The sequence below is a fragment of the Vipera berus genome (genome assembly GCF_964194415.1).
Source record: "Vipera berus genome assembly, chromosome: 2".
NCBI classification, from domain to species: domain Eukaryota; kingdom Metazoa; phylum Chordata; class Lepidosauria; order Squamata; family Viperidae; genus Vipera; species Vipera berus.
The window spans coordinates 60189024-60211979 of NC_138203.1; the positions used below are offsets into that span (position 1 = coordinate 60189024).

A 22956-nucleotide genomic window follows, 5' to 3' on the forward strand; every position below is an offset into this window, starting at 1 on the left:
ATTGAAGAGTCTGTTACATCTAATCTAAAATCAATCTCATTGACTCCAGAAACCCAAAAAATATCTTTCAGGTAGAAGGAAAATCCATGCATTAAAAATATATTATGCTATACTCACATTCCTCTAGCAGAATTTGCTGCTTGAGTCATCCAGTTGTTCCTGTTAGCACAATTAATGCAATCTATGAAATTGTCAAAATATACAACATTTCAACTGCCTAATACCATACAATGCTAATTTAACTTCAGATTTTTCTGCAGATTCTCATATACATAAATGTCATAAGGGACCAATTTAGATTTTCAAGCACTGTTCGTAAAAATTAATGAAGAAAAATAGCATAAGCCTTTGCTTTTGACATCGTATTTCATCTTTTTTAGAGAAGCAATTGGCCTTGTTTGTGAAGCTCTGCCAGGAACCAAAGGAGCTTTTAAAAGAAGAAAGGTAGTAATCTTAATTACTTATTTATTGCCACTATATTGTTGTCCAACCATCATGTCCTTCTCCAATTTTATCTACGAAAAATGTCCCAAAATTAACCAGTCAGCTTCTGTGGATCAGGACAGACATGAACTTGAGTCTTTTCAGTCCTAGAACATCTTCACCCTCAAATGGAACTGCTGTCTTGTTTCTTTATTAATTTATATTGCTTCTACCCAAGGTAATGGGATACGAATAATTGATAAGCACTAAGTATGTTTATAAAGGGACGCAGTGGCTCAGTGGGTTAGGACACTGAGCTTGTCGATCAGAAGGTCGGCAGTTTGGCGGATCAAATCCCGAGTGCTGCGTAACAGAGTGAGCGCCTGTTACTCGTCCCAGCTTCTGCCCACCTAGCAGTTCGAAAGCACGTAAAAATGCAAGTAGAAAAATAGGGACCACTCCGGTGGGAAGGTAACAGCGTTCCGTGCGCCTTTGGCGTCTAGTCATGCCGGCCACATGACCACGGAGACGTCCTCGGACAAGCGCTGGCTCTTCGGCTTTGAAACGGAGATGAGCACCGGCCCCTAGAGTCGGAAACGACTAGCACGCATGTGCGGGGGAACCTTTACCTTTACCTTTACCTTAAGTATGTTTATGTTTAGCTTTTTGTACAAACATATATAAGAACTTAAGCAGGATAGGGGAAGAAGAATCAACTTTTTATTTACATTTATATTTTGATTTCTGGTGACTGCATGGATAAATTCATTCAGTTTTCTCGGCAACATCTTTGGAAGTGGCTTGCTACTGCCTTCTTCCTAAGATTGAAAGAGAGTAACCACCCGAAACGACATAGTTGGTGTAGTGTATGCAGCTAAAGCATACACAGGATGTCAGCACAGCAGGAGGCGCGGGGCTGGACAGCTCCAGGCTATAATCGCATTTGGCGGGAAAGCCTGGTTTAAACGAGCTTGACAGCCCCGGGCTATAGCCAGTCCTGGCGGGAAGCCAGGGTTTAAATCTATTGACCACCTGCACTGGCGGGAAGCCCAGGTTTGAATCCATTGGCTGGTATTCACCTGGGCAGGTATAAAGGTATGTCAGGTTACCCCTTTTCCTCAGCTCCGTTCCTGACTGCAATAAAGAATTCTGCATACCCAAGCTGCGCGTCTGTCGTTGTGTGAGACCACACGACGTTACAGTTGGGTTCTATACCTAAAGCAGGACTGGAACTTGCACCTTATTGTTCCTTGCTTGGTGTATTAACTGGAATTAACCAGAGTTAAAGATTAACCATTAAACCAAAATGGTTTTCAGTCCATATGACTACTAGATGACTGTGAAGAGACACAGAAAATTTTAAGTCTTGCCATTTAACAACCTAGCAGCTGTCTAGGGGCATCCCAAACTTGGTAGCCCTAACCTGAATATCATAAAATTACCTATCCCGAAGCTACTCTTGATCCTATTTTCTAGATTAATATTAGGTAATGCTCTAAGGAGAGTATTATTTTAATAGATCGGAGCACACAATTCTTTTTTACCAAATGCTCTATTGCAGATGGAACCACGTTAAGAAAAAGACACAAGTAGAATATCTTTCTATGTAATTTTTAGCTTTTCACAGGTATGATATTTTTGTATCAAGAAGTATTGTGTATCTGTCTTAGCACTGTGACATGATAGAGCTCCGTGCAGTTTTCTTTACATGGATAAAGTAACTTGTGGATACTTCAGTTCAAACACTGCTACAAAGTTACATCTACCTATATAATTATTTATCTGCTGTTCCTGTTCAGATTGTATTAAGCACAATGGGTTTGAGGCAATGTTAGGAACATTAAACATGTATGATATTTATGTTTTTATGTAATGATTCACAAACATGTGTGTAAATTAGTTTGAAAGTCGTGACAGTACAGAAGATAATGTTAAAGTGAGAGTTGTATTAAAGACCTATATAGAAATAGAAAATTGTCACAGCATGTGTCACTTTCCTCTTTACAAAATGTTCTTCCATTGATCTATGTTTTGTATTAAGGTTTCATCTCTAGCATTTTAGATTTCTCCTGGCTTATTATCTTTTTAACAAAGGTGGATTATTATATTTGTTAATATTCTTATTACTTTTTTTGACTGAACACAAATAGGTTTCTGAATAGGCACTGCATTTTTTATGATCTTAATTCAGGAGATAGATGGTCCCTGAAATAGCTAGGCAATATTTATATTTATGTACAATTATATGCATTTAATGTGTATTGTGTGTGCACATATTTGTGTGATCATTAACCCACCCTCTAGCAATTAGGATCATAAAAAATGCAGTGCCTATTCAGAAACCTATTTGTCTTCTGTCAACATAAGTGTTCATTAAAAAGTAGTTCTCGATTTATAACCATTCCTTTAATGACCATTTGAAGTTACAACAGCACTGGAAAAAAAGACCTATGACTGTTTTTCATACTGACAACCATTGCCACATCCCCACAGTCACATGTCAGATGCTTGGCCACTAGCTCATATTTATGACAGTTGCAGCGTCCCAGGGTCATGTAACCACCTTTTGCGACCTTCTGACAAGCATAGTCAGTGGGGAAGGTAGATTCATTTAACAACCAAGTTACTAATTTAAAACTGCAGTGATTCATTTAACAACTGTGGCCAGAAAGGTTGTAAAATGGGCAAAATTCACTTAACAACCATCTCACTTAGCAACAGAAATTTTGGGCTCAGTTGTAGTTGTAAGTCAAGGACTACCTGTAAATGTTTTTTGAAAACCAATAATAAAACATCTTAAGCAGGATTTAAGATTTGCAGTCCTGCAAATTCTCACCAGCAATCCGGGTTACTGGGCACCAATCATTCGCACAGTGGTGTATCATCAGAAAAGGTTGCTATTCCAGTTTTAAAACTGTTTCTTCCATTTCTCAGTTGTACAAAATGAGATCCAATTTTCTTCTTTACTGTATTTTCTCTTTCTTTTAAACCAGCATTTAAAGCATCAGCACACAGTTGATTAAAATGTCACATTCTTGACTATTAAATTTCAGGGGTGACAATTTATCCAGTGGGATTCAGAGGGTGTCAAATGTGGATAGAGTACTGAAACACATGCATTTTGCTTTTCCAGCCACCAAGTAAAGCTCTCTCTAATATTCTGGGGAAGAGCAATCTTCAGTTTGCAGGAATGAACATCAGTCTGAATATATCCACTACCAGCTTAAATCTGATGACTCCCGACTGCAAGCAGGTTGGTATTTCATCATCCCTATTTTCTCTTTTAAAACTCTTATGGTTATTGTGAGAAAGCTATTTCTGTTCTTAATACTCATAATTGTTAAACAAAAGTTAATATTTGAATAGTCCAATTCATTTCAGTAAAAATACAGGTACATTAACAGCTGTGTATAACTCAAGAGGCAGCTTCTTCCATTTGAACTCACCACTAATTGAGATCATTTTCCAGTTCTCACCACCCCCGCTTCGCGTACTCACTGCAGATGTAAAATGGGTAATGATCAGGGATATTTCTTTGCACAGTTATTGTTATGCTATTTTCAAGCTATATATTCAAGCTATATATATATATATAAAGCACCTGAAAGCAGGACAAGAAACAATGGATGGAAACTAGTCAAGGAGAGAAGCAACCTAGAACTAAGGAGAAACTTCCTGACAGTTAGAACAATTAACCAGTGGAACAATTTGCCTCCAGAAGTGGTGAATGCTCCAACACTGGAGGTTTTTAAGAAGAGACTGGACAGCCATTTGCCTGAAATGGTACAGGGTTTCCTGCCTGAGCATGGGGTTGGACTAGATGACCTCCAAGGTCCCTTCCAACTTCTTCTTCTTCTTCTTCTTCTTCTTCTTCTTCTTCTTCTTCTTCTTCTTCTTCTTCTTCTTCTTCTTCTTCTTCTTCTTCTTCTTCTTCTTCTTCTTCTTCTTCTTCTTATTCTTATTATTATTATTATTATTATTATTATTATTATTATTATTATTATTATTATTATTATTATTATTCACTTTGTATGTTGTTAGATTACCTGCATTATATATTTATGGGTTTTTTAAATTTTCAGTTAGAAAAGAGAAATGTAAATGTTTTAAAGAAATGGATATGTACACCTTTTCTGGAACTTGATCTTAAAGCCATAAACACAAAAGAATTCATATTGAAATGAAAGAAGAGAATAATTTAGCTTTTTAGTACTCCTAAAACTTCAGCCAGAGTCCAGTGTTACAAATTTTACACAGCATTGTGATGCTACTTTAGTGGTTTAAAGAGAAAGGACTGGGTGTTTGTCAGTATAGAAAACAATAGGGTACAGCTATGTAAACCATGGCTAGGGATGAGACAAGAACAGTGTCATGGGGACAGGCATTACGCTGGGGTAGTGAGCTCTTTACACTGATTCTGGAAGTATCTAATAATGAAAGGCTCTCTGTATATTAAGAGCCATACTGGAATAAAAAATGAAAATTAAAAAAAGTTGGGAAGGCAAGGCAAGGCAAGACATTGGCTTTCATTACTAAATTCCCAGTTCACATCTGAAAGTCTCTTGAAGATCTTACAGAGTTGTCATTTGAATATAATCTAAATGGAGGCATAGAGATGCATGATGTTTGTCACTGATACCCTTGTATTTCAGGTTTGGGCTTCTGATTTTACATGTTCAAGAACACAGCTGGGGAAAAAAGGATAGCTAGCATTCTGTATATCTCACACTTTATGTTTTCTTAACTCTGCAGATTATAGCAAACCATCATATGCAATCTATTTCTTTTGCATCTGGAGTAGACGTGGTAAGTCTCTTCCTTTCTACCATTTGCTATTGATGTAAGACAGGGGTGTCAAACTCAATTTCATTGAGGGCCGCATCAGCATTGCGGTTGCCCTCAGGGGGCCGGGTGAGTGTGGCCTGGGTGGGCGTGGCTAAAGTGTGTATGGCCTACTGGGTGGGCGTGGCCAGCTCTACATCGTTCACATCAAGGGTGCCTATGGGGGCCTGGGCAGGAGTGGGACAGATCTGAGGGTCTCTGGCAGGAGGAGGGTCTCTGAGCCAGGGCCAAGGCAGCGGGGGCCATTCCCTCACTGTTTCCAGGATGGCTTCGCAGGCCGCATGAAACCACTTCATGGGCCAGATCTGGCCCCCGGGCCTTGTGTTTCACATGTCTGATGTAAGAGGTTATTGTCTCAAATTTATTATCTTTCTTGGGAAAAATTGCTCATTGTTACACCCTCGTGGCTTAGTGGTATGGGAGAAAGGTGAAGAAAGTTTCAGTTTATTTGAACATGCTTGTGATATGTGAACATATTTTCAGTGGGGCTTACAATATGGATGACGTTTAGTCAAGATTTACCAATAATAATTTCATAATTTGTAACAGCTTCATTTAATGGATATTGAAAAATACAGCTCAGTTTTTAAAAATAGCATATTAAGCTTTCAGTTGATTTTCTAACCTAAATATTTGCTCAGTTGTTTTCCAAAGTAACCTGTGCAAGATGTTGAGAATGCCTGCTTGATTAATGTATCTGTTTTAAAATCTAATTGGATCGATGTTTGTAACGTACTTGTCACCATGGGATCCAGAACATAAGTACCAGGTTGCAAAGATTCAGATGAAAATTCAACTGACTTCTGATTCAGCGCAAAAGGAAACTTTCGTATTCATGACAGATGCTTCACTTTTTCATTCTCTTTCCTCCTCCAACAGGATACAACAGACTATGTTGCATATGTAGCTAAAGATCCTGTTAATCACAGAGGTAAAGAATGTCTTATCTTTAGTCTCATCTTCCTTTTGAAAGCATATATTGTTCAGATTTTCTTCAAGTAACCACATATTTTATTTCTAATGGCTTCCTGAAGATATTTGGCTAGCAGTTTGCTTGTATTTATTTGTTTGGATATTTGTTTCCTTTATAACACATCTTGCCTTCAAAATGATGTGGGCCAAATTAATAAAATAATCAAATATTTGAGACTGACTCTCCCATGTTTTTATGTTAGAAATAAGAGTTGCAATAGCGATCACAATAGCACTTAGACTTATGCACCGCTTCACAGTGCTTTACAGCCCTCTTTAAGCAGTTTACAGAGTCAGCCTATTGCCCCCAACAATCTGAGTCCTCATTTTATTGAGGATGGAAGGCTGAGTCAACCTTGAGCCAGAGAGAATCGAACTGCTGGCAGTTGGCAGAATTTGTCTGCAATATTGCATTATAACCACTATGGCACCAGGGCTCTTTGCAATGGAAGAAGAATGATTATCTTAGCAGCCAGTCCAGCAGAGTGCATTGCATCTGCATGAGAGATGAACTTACTTTTATAACTTTGCTTCCTCAAATGCTTTTCATAAGAACTTTGTTGAGGATACTTAGATATGCAGCATTTGCAATGCTCCTGGATTGGCTCCATGTCCCTGTAAACCTATGCCCTCCAATAGAAAGGGCAATATTCTCAGCATTTTACAAATGAAGTGGCAGAGTTCAGCAAAGGTTGAGGTGGGCTAGTCTTCTTTTGTGTGTGAATTTTTGATCATCAGATTTTGCAGAGAAGCTGAAGAAACAGTGAACCACCTAGTTAACTGACGCAAGATAATTTTTGATGATGCTTAAGCCACTTTGGGAGCTCTTTTTGGCTAAGAAGTAGCTAGAAATGCATTATGATGATATGATCTTGAGATACCTTAAAGACTAATTAATGTATCAAACTTTATTAAAGAAATGAAACATGTTAACCACTTATATCAGGAGTAAACATCCTATAGTTCCAGTCAGATCTTCAAATTTTTGCTTTACTTTCCAGGGATAGCGTAGTGGCCAGATAAAATTTTATTTATTTATTTAAAACATTTGTCTAGCTTTTCATTTTATATCAAAGTCTGGGCTGCTCCCAATCAAGAATTAAAACAATACCAGTATGATGTCATTTAGATCAGGGGTGTCAAACTGCCGGCCCGCCAGCCGGATGCGTCATCCAGAAGCCGTGCCCACCCCATTGCCAGCAATGGCAAAACTATGCCGATACATGACGTCACGAGTTTGACATGTCTGGCTTAGATGATTTTTTTCATATTTCTAAAAGTCAGCAAATAAAATTGGAAAGCGTAATACAGATTTGTTATGGATATATATTTGAATAATGCTCTTGTTTTCTCATCACTTCCAGCATGTCATATTCTTGAATGTTGTGATGGTCTTGCCCAGGATATAATCAGTACCATAGGGCAAGCATTTGAACTTCGTTTTAAGCAATATTTGCATTGCCCCTCTAAGATTCCAGCACTTCAAGACAGGCGAGTAGTACTACCAAGATTTTTATACACATAGATTTGTTAATTTAGTGGAATACAAAAAATTATTTTACTCAAGAATTTTAATACTAGATCTACCTGCAAATGTTTTAATTAGATCTACCTGCAAATGTTTTAACTAGAGTGTTTATATATGATAACTGAGTAGCATGTCAGAAGAAATTCTCTTTTGATACATTATCTTATATATTTAGCAATAGTACTTAGACTTATATACTGCTTCATAGTGCTTTCAGCCCTCTCTAAGTGTTTGTAAAAGTCAGCATATTGCCCCCAACAATCTGGGTCCTCATTTTACTAACCTCGGAAGGATGGAAGGCTGAGTCAACCTTGAGCTGGTCAGGATCGAACTCCTGGCACTTGGCAGTTAGCCTGTAATCCTGCATTCTATCCACTGTGCCATCACGACTCTCTATATTATATATTTGTTATACTGTACATAATATAATATGATATTATTTTGATTATTTTTCTGCATCTAAGAGACTGAAGGGGCAATAAAGTTTATTAGGATGCCTTTTAATGGGACAAATAAGTTCATAAGATAGGAGACAGAGCAAATGTCTTTATGTGGAAGATCTTAGACAGCTGAATTGCCCTGCTTTTCTATTGAGAATTAGACAGGGCAAAGTGGTATTTGTATATCATTGAGTTCTGATTAGGTGTTTTCATAAATTGAATAAATTATATTGTTATTATTACCTTTGAATAACTGTTATTAAATTATCAAAGTAGATGTAGAAGTTGGGCTGAATAGTCTAGGAGCAGGAGCAACCTTCAGTAAAAGTGAAGAAGTTCTTTATTTATTTGTATTCCATTTAAAGGATTGGGGACTCAAATTGTACCATAGTATTGCTTTCAGTCCCAATGCATCAAATCCTGATTCCAATAAAGAATATCCCATCTGTAACATACTATTGAAGATAGAAATTGGCATCCTTCTCACACTTCATATTTGTCCTTTGGAGGATGACATGAACTCAGAGAAAATTAGGATCCAATCTGGGTCGGTCACTGGGACCAGAGATTTTTTTCTTCTGAGCTTTTGGACTTGTACTGCAGCTCATCTTCAGGGAGAAGACGGGCTCCATCTTCAGGGCTTCTGCTATAGAGAAGTTTCCTGAAGATGGGTTCCAGTACGAGTCTGAAATCTCAGAAGACAAATCCTCTGTCCTGGCACACGTATATTTGCCTTCGTTCATCACAGAAACATAGTACCCCAATAAAATAGTCCTAATTGCTTAATAATTAAAAGAAAGACTTCTACAGTAAACATGTGCCCATATTATTTCAAACTTTACAATCCACAGATACTCTGTGATATAAAAAAAACCCTTAATTGTTTACAAACCATTCCCATATTAAAATATTGTTTCCTTATGATAACAAATGAAGATAAATCAAGAAGCAATTAACAGAGCCTCTCTCTGCAGGATGCAAAGTCTGGATGAACTGTGGATGGAAGAAGACAATGAAGTGGCAGAACATCCCTACTACAATAATTTCCCAAACAAAACGCATCCCACTGGGGGCCTAGTGGACGAAAGAGTCAAGGTCAAAATCCCCCCTATTTCAGATCCTGCTCAGGTAAGCAAAGCAGTCCCTATGAAGGTCACTTAATGGATTAAGATTGAAGATGGATTGAAAATAGCTGGCTAAAAGAAGTAAAGGATAGAGAGGAACTTTGCTAATGCCTCTCCAGCCAGTCCATGTAGCTACACGATCCAAAGATTTGATATCATAACAGAAGATGAAGTTCTTGCCCCTCTTCATTTTATCTATGTCAAGTATGATATATACAATATCTATCTGCACGTATATAATTGTGTAAGTCCTTCCTTGCCATATTTTTATTTGATCCATGAAAGCTGATCATTGTCCTCATTGCTTTCTTGTAACTTTTTTTTTATCCTGCCCAGTTCTGCAGCATCTTTTCAAAATGGTAATCGTATGCAGAAGAACAGCCCCATCATAAATCTCTATTTCTATATTGCCACTGCTTTTGCTCACGGGAACAAGTTCTTCACTAGAGTTCCCATTTACATCTAAGGCTGAGCTTTGTTTTTCCTACAGTAAATCCCATTACTAATTGGGCAGATATTAATGAATGTAGTATCTTCATTTAATATGCAATAGGTAGCACAAAGACAGCATTTAGAGGGAGAATGGTATGTTATATTGTTTCCATAAGTGAGCCATATATCAAAAAGAGATGTTGGTGTAGTTAATTCAAGAATAATAACATGACCTGATAACATCTCTTTCCTACTTGGTCATGTTTGAAATTAACGGTTGTTTTTCTCCAATGTACATTAACTGAGTTTCTAAATGTTCTGGTATCTTGCATCTAATAATAGAATGAAGGAAATATTTAATATTTATTTAATATTTAATGTTTACAAGATTGTGAAAGAAAAGTACTACTCAGGTAACTTGTTCTTTAAAGGTAAAGGTAAAGGTAAAGGTTCCCCCGCACATGTGTGCTAGTCGTTTCCGACTCTAGGGGCCGGTGCTCATCTCCGTTTCATAGCCGAAGAGCCAGCGCTTGTCCGAGGACGTCTCCGTGGTCATGTGGCCGGCATGACTAGACGCCAAAGGCGCACGGAACGCTGTTACCTTCCCACCGGAGTGGTCCCTATTTTTCTACTTGCATTTTTACGTGCTTTCGAACTGCTAGGTTGGCAGAAGCTGGGACGAGTAACAGGCGCTCACTCTGCTACGCAGCACTCGGGATTCGACCCGCCAAACTGCCGACCTTCCGATCGACAAGCTCAGCGTCCTAACCCACTGAGCCACCGCGTCCCAACTTGTTCTTTACACTCTCCTAATTTAACTAAGATAGCCTTCCTACCTCCCTCCCTCCCTCCCTCCCTCCCTCTTTCTTTCTTTCTTTCTTTCTTTCTTTCTTTCTTTCTTTCTTTCTTTCTTTCTTTCTTTCTTTCTTTCTTTCTTTCATTAAGAGAGAGTGATTCAACTGGAGGAGTTCCTTTTATAGATGTAATATACCAACTTTGTCATTTAGAATTACAGGGGTTAATAAAACAGGAAAAGAATGCAGTTTTCCAGAAGGTCATCATTACTCTCATCCTCCTATGCAAACTCATTCATGCTCAGGCATAGTGTCATACATGATGAATGAAAAAGACTGGGTTTGGGTAGAATTGCACCTGGACCAATCATAAAAAAACCCTACTGATAATGCATTACAGTTTTTAAAATTAATGTTTGCATGAAGTATATTTTTACTACCACCTTAGTCTGCATCAGCATTGGGAAAAGAGCAAACATACTACCAGAGCCAGCACATTAGAAACCTATGTGGTGAAGACCGGCAACAGGCACCCAGCAGGCAAGGTAAGCTACACTCTTGTATTTTATAAGTATGTACCAGCGTAATATATGTGAGAATCCAAGCAATGTAGGCTTTTATAATTGACAGAATAGAGAATATTGTGTTAGAGGAGCTTTCTATTTTTATCCTGGTTAAATTTTGTTTTCACACTATGGTTCTTTAGCTATCAAACATATCTAGCAGAGTTCTTCTCTGTTGTAAAAATCCCCCTGTAAGTTTACTTGAAGTCAGTTTTATTTAGCAAAGAATAATTCCAAAATTAATTAAAAACTTCCTGCTGCCTGTCTCTGTCACTTTTATTGTATTCTTCTAAAAGTAGTAGGGGTATTTCAGATGAGTTGCTATTAATTGACTTCAAGTTATTTATAATAATTACATTTAGCTGTACTTGGAAAGGACAAGAATTATTAACATTTTCCCATTTTTTCTTATCTATTTGTATGTTTTTGTGTCCAGATAATGCTATTTTACTATATGAAAATGAGAAAAACAAGGTTACAAAATTAATATTGAAACAAATAAACATTTTTAAAACTGCACATGCCTGATTGTTCATAGGATAGGAATAAATAATATTGGAATGGTGCAGTGGTCAACAGTGGTGCAGAATGAATTCTACATAATGGACAAAGAGTGACAATTGAATATGTAGAATTGAAGCAAAATGACCCATTGAAATCAAGATATCTTGGTTTTCACAGGGTCTTTGGACATTTATAGTATGCCAGAAGGAAAATCCAATGCTGATCCATCAAAGGAGATGCCAATGTATGTGAATACACGACATATAAATATGGAAACTCTACATGCTCTTCAGACGGAGGCTGAACATTTGTTTACTGAAAAAATAGAAAGCACCAAAGACAGCAGACCAGTAAAAGATCTTTTTGACATGAGTAAATTCATCTTACAATCTTTTAAAAATCTAATTTGAAGTAGATTATCTTTTTTTTTGCTTTTTAGAATTTATTAAGTTGTCAACAATTTTATAACCACCATTATATTTGTTGAAAAGTGCAATCCTGGAAAGAGATTAAAATGGACACATATTGGCTAATAAATTATAGCATGATTCAACTTCCCCAACAATTGCTAAAAATTAGCTAATTTTTAGAATTTATTAAGTTGTCAACAATTTTATAACCACCATTATATTTGTTGAAAAGTGCAATCCTGGAAAGAGATTAAAATGGACACATATTGGCTAATAAATTATAGCATATTCAACTTCCCCAACAATTGCTAAAAATTAGCTAATTTTTAGAATTTATTAAGTTGTCAACAATTTTATAACCACCATTATATTGGTTGAAAAGTGCAATCCTGGAAAGAGATTAAAATGGACACATATTGGCTAATAAATTATAGCATGATTCAACTTCCCCAACAATTGCTAAAATTAGCTAATTTCAAACCAAATTTTCACATTCCTCCTGTTTTTTTAGGGTGGGGACTATTTTTGACTATCTGTGCTTTTGGAAAAGCAAATGAGAGCTGAGCAGGAAGGCTGCCATTTCTTATGCAAGGAGGAAAGGGTGGACTAATTGAACTTCCAATCATTTGCTGCTGTGAGCAGTGATAATCTTCATTTTAGGACACAAAAATAATCAGTGAGCAATTTCCATTGATGTACTAATTTAATTTAATATTCCAATTTCAATTGAACCTGGTCACAGAGAAAGCAGAAGAGCTACTGTGAAACAATGCCTCCATTCCCAAGCCTGTAGCCGATCCAAAAGAATACCATGTTCAGCACTGCTGAGAGATCAAGAACCATGTTCCTCCATCCTGACTCTGTCACAGGTCATCAGTAAGCACAACAAATGCTAACTGCATGCTGAAGCCTGACTCTTAACAAGCTAGAATGATAAACCCTTCCCTTGAGAGTCTTCTGGATTTAAAACCTAACCTTCCTCTCTAAAAAAGAAAGGTTGGAGTCTGGACAGAAATTGTCCAGCAAGCCCTTTTTTTCCTTCCTTCCTTCCTTCCTTCCTTCCTTCCTTCCTTCCTTCCTTCCTTCCTTCCTTCCTTCCTTCCTTCCTTCCTTCCTTCCTTCCTTCCTTCCTTCTCCCTCTCCTGGATGATTAAATTACCTTGGGGAATGATGTGCTGGAAAATGGATAGAGATATGTGACTGGTTCTCTTAAATCTCTTCAAGGCTTTGAATACCAAAAATCATGAGATCCTTTTGGACTGCAGGTTGAGATTGGACCTTAGTTCTTATCCTTCCTGTTAGGCAGGGTCCAGAAAGTGGTGCTTGAAAACATTTAGGAATTTCTTGCTTTTTAAAATTTATGTACTGTGCTAAGGTAGTAGACTTGCTTTTATTACATATCACTCCATTGCTCTGCAGCTTCTCTTTTGCCCAAGTTTTAATCTAAAAAGTCCTTTAATCACTTTACAACTAAATTAGTACAAAAACATTCCATGCTATTTGTTAAATAGCGGGTTCTTTGGCGCAGGAAAGAAGGCGCGTAGCTGAGTACAAGGTAACTCATAGTTTATTTTGTACAGAAACTGTACTGGGGAAATGGCTGCAACTAGCCGCAATATATAGTCTAGCCCAGGGGTCAGCAACCTGAAACAGTGAAAGAGCCACTCGGAACCGGTTCCCTCACAAAAGGAAAAATTGGGAGCCGCAAAAAATGTGTGCACATGCGCGTACATGCGCACATGTGCAGAACAGGGTTTGACTGAAGAGAGGAGCCAAGGCGAGATATGCACCTACCCTGCATATTTGAATTGATTGGTTGAACTTTTTTAATCCCACTTTTTTTTTTGGACTGCACATGGCAGAGGACTGGGAGCCGCAGGAGACGGCTGAAAGAGCCGCATGGGGCTCCGGAGCCGCGGGTTGCAGACCTGTGGTCTAGCCCCTAGGCAGTAGCCAATAGGTTTGAATCAACCATTGCCACCTGGAGATAGCCAATAGCAGCACAAGAGACTTGTAGTCTGGGTTGCTGGAGAGCTGTTAGCTGCTCCAGCAACCCACGCAGTATTCCTCAAGAGCCCAGTACATAACACCCCTCCCCTCTTAGAACAGATCATAATAACACCAATTAGTCTCAACAATTGTCAAGACTCATTATCCAAACACACTAAAGTAAAAGTGATAATAATAATAAAAGTAAAAAAAATGTAGGTTACAATGTTATTAAACAACGTCTCAATGAATAGGCTTCAAAAATGTCACTTAGACAGTTACATCATAGCACTAGTTTCTGTAGTGTAGTGGCAACAGGAATTACAACAATACATTGCTCTTTATTTTACAACATAATCTGCAAGATATGAAGGAGGCTTGTGTGCCCTAGAGGAACGTCTCAGAGTTCCCATCACTTTGTGGTCTACCAGCTTACCCAGTGGGCTGGGTAAAATTGTGTCCCTTTGTGCTCCTGAGTCAAGGGGATTCGATGCACTCTGGCTGGCCTCATCAGGTTGGCCCAGCCCAGAGTCAGACTGTTCGGCAGAGTGGGCACAGCGGTTGCTGAAGTTCGTTTGGCTTGCTCCTTCAGGGGATCCATGTTGCATTCCAGGACTCCCCAGTTCTCCTTCCGGTTCCACCTCAGTTAAGAAGGAAAAGTCCTGATAGTCCATGTGAGGACTGGCTTGGTCGCAAGTTTGAGGACCTTGGGAGGGACGTATGATGCAGTCCTCACTTAGTGGCCGTTCTGGAAACCGTTTCCTGAGCTGATCAATGTGTCGTCTGACAACTCACCCTCCCTCCAACCCTACTTCATAAGATAGGGGACCGGATGCCTTGGTAATTTGACCAGGAACCCACAGATTCCCATGACCATAGTTCCTGGCTCAAACCCAATTGCCCATGTGCAGCCCCCTTGGGGGTTTTGGTCGAGAGGCTTCTGCTGCGACTCTATCTGGATGCAACCTGTCCAGTTTAGTGATCAAATGCCTCCCCCAACGTAGTTCTGCAGGACTTTTGCCTGTAGCAGTGCAGGGCGTAGAATGCTGGCAGAGTAAAAAATCTGCCAATCTGTGATGCCAGTCACCTGTGACAATGCGCTTGAGTGCTTCCTTCGTTGTCCTCACCATGTGTTCAGCTTGACCATTAGAAGATGGATGAAAAGGAGCAGACGTTGCATATCTGATGAGATTAGCTCTAAGGAAGGCCTGAAATTCAGCAGCAGTGAATTGGGCCCCATTGTCTGAAACTAAGACATCTGGCAGCCCATGTGTGGCAAAAAGTTTTCTCAGCACTTGGATGATCCTAGCAGTAGTCATGTTAGGAACTGGAATTATTTCCAGCCATTTGGAGTGGCTATCCACTACTATAAGGAAGAGCTGTCCCTGAAAAGGCCCAGCATAGTCTATCTGAACCCGGGACCAGGGAGTGTGCATTTCCTCCCACCTGTGAACTGGAGCCTGTGGCATTTCAGGCCTAGATTGCTGTCATGTATAACAATCATGGACTTGAGCCTCAATGTTCTTATCAAGGCCAGGCCACCAGAGGTTGTTGTTGTTGTTAGCTGCGAAGTCGTGTCCGACCCATTGCGACCCTATGGACAACGTTCCTCCAAGCATTCCTGTCCTCTACCATCTTCTGGAGTCCATTTAAGCTCACACCTACTGCTTCAGTGACTCCATCCAGCCACCTCATTCTCTGTCATCCCCTTCTTCTCTTGCCCTCAACCTTTCCCAGCATTAGGCTCTTCTCCAGTGAGTCCTTCCTTCTCATTAGGTGGCCAAAGTATTTGAGTTTTAGCTTCAGGATCTGGCCTTCTAAAGAGCAGTCAGGGTTGATCTCCTCTAGGACTGACCGGTTTGTTCGCCTTGCAGTCCAAGGGACTCACAGAGGTCTTCTCCAGCACCATAGTTCAAAGGCCTCAATTCTTTGGCGCTCTGCCTTTTTTATGGTCCAACTTTCATTGCCGTACATTGCAAGTGGGAAGACCATAGCCTTGACTATATGCACTTTTGTTGACAGGGTGATGTCTCTGCTTTTTAGTGTGCTGTCTAGATTTGTCATGGCTTTCCTCCTGAGGAGCAAGCGTCTTTTATTTTCTTGGCTACAGTACCCATCTGCAGTGATCTTGGAGCCCAGGAAAATAAAATCTGTCACTACCTCTATTTCTTCCCCATCTATTTGCCAGGAATTGAGAGGGCTGGATGCCATGATCTTGGTTTTCTTGATGTTAAGTTTCAACCCAACTTTTGCACTCTCCTTCTTCACCCGCAACAAGAGGCTCTTTAGTTCTTCTTCACTTTCTGCCATTAGAGTGGTATCATCTGCATATCTTAGGTTGTTAATATTTCTTCTGGCAATCTTAATTCCAACTATTGCTTCATCTAGCCCTGCCTTTCGCATGATGTGCTCTGCATATAAGTTAAATAGGCAGGGCGACAGTATACAGCCTTGCCGGACTCCTTTCCCAATTTTGAACCAATCAGTGGTTCTGTGTCCAGTTCTCACTGTTGCTTCTTGGCCCACATATAGGTTTCTCAAGAGACAAATAAGATGGTCTGGTACGCCGATCTCTTTAAGAACTTGCTACAGTTTGTTATGATCCACACAATCAAAGGCTTTAGCATAGTCAATGAAGCAGAAGTAGATGTTTTTCTGGAACTCTCTAGCTTTCTCCATGATCCAGTGTATGTTGGCAATTTGATCTCTAGTTCCTCTTCGAAATCCTGCCTGTACTTCTGGTAGTTCTCGATCCACATACTGCTGGAGTCTAGCTTGTAGGATTTTAAGCATAACTTTACTAGCATGAGAAATGAGTGCAATGGTGCGATAGTTTGAACATTCTTTGGCACTGCCTTTCTTTGGAATTGGAATGTAACCTGATCTTTTCCAATCCTGTGGCCACTGCTGAGTTTTCCAAATTTGCTGGCAAATTGAGTGTAGCACTTTTATTGCGTTGTCTTTTAAGATTTTGATTAGCTCAGCTGGAATACTGTCACCTCCACTAGCTTTGTTATTGCTCAGCTTTTCTAAGGCCCACTTCACTTCACATTTTAGGATATCTGGCTCGAGGTCAGTGACCACCTCATTGTGATTATCAGGGACATTAAGCTCATTCTTGTATAGTTCTTCTGTGTAATTTTGCCACCTCTTCTTAATATCTTCTGCCTCTGTTAGGTCCTTGCCATTTTGGTCCTTTATCATGCCCATTATTGCATTAAATGTTCCCTTCATCTCTCCAATTTTCTTGAAAAGATCTCTGGTCCTCCCTATTCTATTGTTTTCTTCTATTTCTTTGCAATGTTCATTTAAGAAGGCATTGGCACAGGAAAGAAGACGCGTAGCTGAGTACAAGGTAACTCATAGCTTATTTCATGCAGAAACTGTACTGGGGAAATGGCTGCAACTAGCTGCAATATATAGTCTAGCCCCTAGGCGGCAGCCAATAGGTTTGAATCAACCATTGCCTCCTGGAGATAGCCAATTGCAGCACAGGAGACTTGTAGTCTGGGTTGCTGGAAAGCCGTTAGCTGCTCCAGCAACCCACGTGGTATTCCTCAAGAGCCCAGTACATAACACTATTCATAAAAAATTATACTGAAATGTATTTAGTTTTGGGGAAAAGAATTAAATATAATTTGTTTTCTACCCAAATGAATTACAACTAGTCCTTGACTTACAGCCATTCATTTAGTGACCATTCAAAGTTACAACGACATAAAAAATGACTTCTGACGGTTTTTCACACTTACGACCATTGCAGCCTCCCCATGGCAACTGGCTCATATTTATGATGTTTGTCGTGTCCTGGGGGTCATGTGATCCTCTTTTGTGATCTTCTACACAAGCAAAGTCAACGGGGAAGCCAGATTTGCTTAACAACTATGTTACTAACATAGTCGTAAAACTGGACAAAACTCATTGAACAACTGTCTTGCTTAGCAACATAAATTTTGGGCTCAGTTGCGGTCATAAGTCAAGGACCACCTGTAATTAAAATAGTTCAGAGGTTGTTGACATATAGGAGAACAACCCAGTTCAGATTAAGCTAGTTTAAGACCACCCCCACCCCCTGGTCTCAGTGGAAGAGAACAGTAGTTGCAATTTATCCAGATATCTTTCCCGAGTACAGTATAGAGCAAAATTAAGGAATTTGGATGGCATAAAATGATTACTGGGCTAACTTCTCTCTTTTATTTCCTCTCTTTCCCAGGCCCTTTTGAAGATGCTCTCAAGAATCAAATGCCTGGGCCTGTTTTGAACAAGGCTACCTCATTTGAATGTACCAGTCCTCTCGTTTCCAGAACAACTGAGGCAGCTGTAGCTGAAGAACTGAACACTCAGCCCTGGTATCAAGGAGGAATGACCAGGAAAGAAGCAGAAGAGCTCTTAAAGAAAAGTGGGGACTTTCTGGTGAGGAAAAGTACCTCCAATCCAGGATCCTATGTACTCACTGGATTACAGAATGGACAAGCCAAGCATCTTCTGTTGGTAGATCCTGAAGGAGTTGTAAGTATTTGATCCTAAGGACAGTGGAGACCCCTTTTTATTTTAGGTTGTAGAGACACAGCCTTCTGCCCTATCCAATTTCATTGTTAAAGCAGACCGATTCAGACTTACTTGCTAGTGGTGCACTAGGATATTCAGAGCAATAGAGAATCTTATCTTAGGGACCAGCCAGGGCAATTCTGAAGAGATGCTTCAGCTGGGAGGAAACCCACTGAAGAGAAGTCCTTCTTCTTGAGGGATGCCACCCCAGAAGCCTTGTCAGGATTCGGTGTGTGTGCAAATCAGCCCTGATTTAGTTCGGATTGAAAAGCTGAGATTCAATAGTTGCATGGCTTGATTCAGTTTTGCATTTTGAAATTCATAGACAATACGATTCAGTTCAGCTGGATATGAGTCAATAAAAGCTTCAACCGAAAGCATCAAAATATCTGCAAGTGCCTCATGAGGGTGGACGAATGGGACTACAATTCAATGGGGGAGAGATCATTAAGGGAGAGTGACGCTGCAGAGGTTCAGCTTAATAACCTCAAGGATTTCATTGCAATAAAGTTTTGAGACATTACCCCTGCACTTCATTTCAGGTAAGACAGCAAGACAAGGACAAGGTAGCCTAATCAGCCCAAATTGCCCATCAAAAAGCCAACACAGTTGTGTAGAACTACTGCAATTTTAAAATAAAACCTTTTTTTAAAAAAGAAAAAGAAAAACAACAACAACAACCACAGTACTTTACTTGGCTGGCAGGGCTTGCTGGCATGGTTGATTGGCAAGGGAATCCTCCTCTGGGAAGGATATGAAATAACCAAGATATTAAAAACTGCAAAAGTCCATTCTGCATACGATTATCTCTTTTCTCTTTATATCTTTTCTGAATCATAAGAAATCATTCTATCATAATCTGCCTTGGTGAGATGCAGCCTTAAATATTTTGTCCAGTTCTGGCCTACAAGCTTTAAGATGGATTGAGCTTGGAGAAGGGAACAATTAAGCCCTATGATGATAGTTTGTAGTCATTAGCCATGCTTAGCTTTGAGAACAGCTAAGGTTATGTTACACACTTCAAATACTTGAGAAGATGTTACAAAGAATAAGGTCATTCTCTCTTGCTCCACGTTTTGGATATAAAGTTTGGACTCCTTCCCTGAGTTTAGGCTTGAATCTGATGACCCAGATGCCATTTTTTGGCTGCTAAAAGTATTCCTGCACAAAGCAACCTGCATAGTTCTTGGCTGAAGGTTTGCCTTCTTCTCATCCCCATCTCCACTGCAAGCCTCAGGTTTAGCTGAAGACACTGTTCACTGTCTGAAGAGGATTGCTTGGAGGGCACTGGATGATGGAATTTCCTATTCCAGTAATATCCTTCTTCTTATATATAAACAAAGCCATGACCTCTCTCTCTCCACCACAATCAACAGCAGTGACAGAACAACAGGAGAATGGTTTCTCTTCGTCTGTTGATTCTCACTCTAAGAGAACTTTCTAGGAGAAGAGTGAGACAGGAATGGCAAAGCACAGACACTGAGAATAGCAGATTATGTCATTTTCTCCCGTCTGAAGGCAAAGTTTGTGAAGAGATTCCCCAGTCTGTGTCGGAGAACTCAGCATAAAGTCGAGCCACTTGCTCCACTAAAGCTTTATTCGTATATGGAAGAAGAGTTTCAGCCCTGTTTAAGCCCTCGTCAAGGCCAGAAAGGTGGTTGAACCTCTCCAAAGCAACCTGGGAGGAAATAAACTGATGCAATGCTTTGGATTAGTTTGGCAATTCAGGTGTCAAATGACATGATTCTGACATACGCATCAAATTCATTTCAAGGGATCAGCATAACTAGCTAGATTGTACATGGAATCATTTTCTTCTGAAAGAGAAATAAATCTGCTGGTTCTTTCTGTGGAATCAGTTTTATTTACAAATAAGTCTCTATTTCAAGAATGACCCAGCAGATCTGCTTCGGGTTCCCAGCCAATTTCTTTGAAAACTGAGTACTGAACCACATTCCCTGGAAGCCAACTCTGACATGGCTTGGATCATCAACCCTAATTTAGGTGGGAATTGCTTTTCCATCAGGAAAGAGAAAGGGGAAAAATTATTTCCTGATAAGTTTTTTAAAAATATTATTTGAAGTAGAATGGATAATTCTGTATCATCCCTAGCGCCCACAAAATGATGCAAAAACCTTTTTATGGGCCCTAAATTCCACTACTACTTTATAGGCTGGTCTGTAACTTTCATGTTTGAACAGCAGGGGACAGTCCAAGATTATTCTCACAACATCAACAAGGCAGTATTAGGCTGAAGTTGCAAAGCAGGGAGACGCTTCATAGAGAGAGGAGACATACCACATTTCAGAAGTATGATTCTGATTTTTCTGCTCAAAAAAGTTGCCAGTCTGTTAAAGACTACAGTTCCTACGCTTGGATCTAAGCTTTTAAACAATATCCCAGTGCTTGAATTTAACTTTTGTCTCCCTATTCACGATGTGATCCATGTATTTACTCATTGTTTACATCAGTAACTTGGACATTAAAAATCTGCAAAGGAATCTACAAATGATGAAAAGTAGTCTTTTTCACAACTTTAAGATAATGTTCACATAGACTCAAGCATGGTAGTTAAAGAAATAAGCAGAGACCAAAGAAATAGGTTCATTTTGAAGTTGACCCCTCACTGATTTCATTGATTTTCTCCCAGTCTGACCTTCCAAACCTTATAATTTTTCCAGACTGCCATACCTATCAAATTCATACAACTGGATTGTCACATCTGGCTTTGGCCTTAAGTTAAGCATCAAAACTGCCTTCTCTGGCAAATGATATGACTGCATGTCCTTTTTTATTTTCAGATTCGTACAAAGGATCGTACCTTTGACAGCATTAGTCACCTGATCAAGCATCATCTTGAGCACAATTTGCCCATTGTCTCTTCTGGAACTGAACTCTGCCTCCAACAGCCTGCTGAAAAAAACCAGTGACTGGCTCTGTGGCTGGTGAGATGTGCAACAAGCCAGAATCAGAAATAAAGTGTAGCTGTAGGTCCATAGAAAAAGAACATCACCTCTTGAGGTTTTCTGTAGACTGAAGAAATACCATTCCTGCAGGGTATTAGAATAATATGTTCTTAGGATTTTGGAATAGGGAAGCATTTTAAAAAATACTGCTTAGGAGGATTTTCAGAAAAGTGTCTTTACTCAAAGTGTTCTCATTCCTTAACAGGAACACTGCTTGTGTACATACACACATGTCCCATTCTGTGTAGACATGGTAGATAGTTATATTTTTGAAGTCAATCTGCTGAAGACAACAACCATTTTTTCTACTCTTCCGTGCAGTTTTAACAGAAGAAAAGATCTGAGTTGTGTACGATTGTGAAGTTAGAATATAAGTATCACAAGTCTTGTTTCCTTTAGAAAATTAAAGCTAAAAAGGGTAAGAATAGAAATGTAATATAATAAGCACAACAGTAGAAATCAAACAGAAAAAAATGCAACAAGTGAGCATCAGATAAAGGAAAATGACTGTGAGATAGTATTCCAACAGGAAATGTTATCCCGAATTAACTTTTTAACACATTCTTGTTTCTCAAGTAAATGATCATTTCCCCACACTTCAGATGTCTCATTTCGGTTTGTATATAACACTACTCCAGATTGTTTGCGATTTGTTTTGACTTTGACTTGATGTGATCTGTGTATGAAGTACATGCATTCAATTTTCTAATAATATGCTGTATGAATTTACTTTGATTTAATAAAATAGTGTTCAATATCAAGGTTTTATTATACATGTAATTCTTCTTTTGCAGTCAAGTCAATTATGGGCCCATCTTTTTCTAGAAGAATGCTCAGGGTGTTTGTGTGTGGAGGGGAAAGCATATGTAGTAGTGGGGAGACTGTCTTGCTGGTCATATTTTGTCAGAGCCAAAGACTATACAGTATTTTTAAAAGGGGGCAGGTGGTGGTGATGGTAATGTTATAACATTACAAGGTAAAATAGGGTTTCCAGTTTTTTCATCTTTTTTCTGATTTGGGGGTGGTGAGGCTATCTATTTAATAGCTATATGAAGCCTGCTGGAAATATAAAAGAGGTTTTTTAAAGATTAAAATTAATAAAGGAAACAATAAAGAACATTATTATCTTATCCTCATAAGAATTTGGATTACTCAAATACCCATTTACTTTTTAATTACATTTGTTCATATATTATAGATGTAATAAAAATCCCCCAAAACCCCACCACACCCCAAATTATGAAATTAATTGCTCTGAGACTTTAAAAAAAATGTTGGATTGGTTTGATTAATGAAGGATAAGCCTATTGACAGCTATAAAAATGTAAAGTAATTCTATACTTTATACCCTCAAATAGATTGTGGTTTTGGCAACAAAACCGAAATTATTTGCTGCTACCATCTTCTGGATTTTGAAACTT

General features: G+C 39.1%; 1 protein-coding gene across 1 annotated transcript in view; it reads left to right on the forward strand.

Moving 5' to 3' along the window:
- Positions 1 to 21499, forward strand: part of SHC3 (SHC adaptor protein 3) — a gene marked incomplete at both ends in the record, with an annotated part of 42028 nt that extends 20529 nt beyond the window's left edge. Inside the window, 10 exons of the mRNA XM_081320554.1 lie at positions 381 to 444; positions 3557 to 3676; positions 5176 to 5229; positions 6145 to 6196; positions 7602 to 7728; positions 9180 to 9333; positions 11004 to 11100; positions 11800 to 11994; positions 18235 to 18530; positions 21371 to 21499. Of these exons, the coding sequence (XP_081176680.1) occupies positions 381 to 444; positions 3557 to 3676; positions 5176 to 5229; positions 6145 to 6196; positions 7602 to 7728; positions 9180 to 9333; positions 11004 to 11100; positions 11800 to 11994; positions 18235 to 18530; positions 21371 to 21499 (1288 nt within the window). The remainder of the gene's footprint in view (positions 1 to 380; positions 445 to 3556; positions 3677 to 5175; positions 5230 to 6144; positions 6197 to 7601; positions 7729 to 9179; positions 9334 to 11003; positions 11101 to 11799; positions 11995 to 18234; positions 18531 to 21370) is intronic.
- Between the last annotated feature and the right edge of the window lie 1457 nt (positions 21500 to 22956).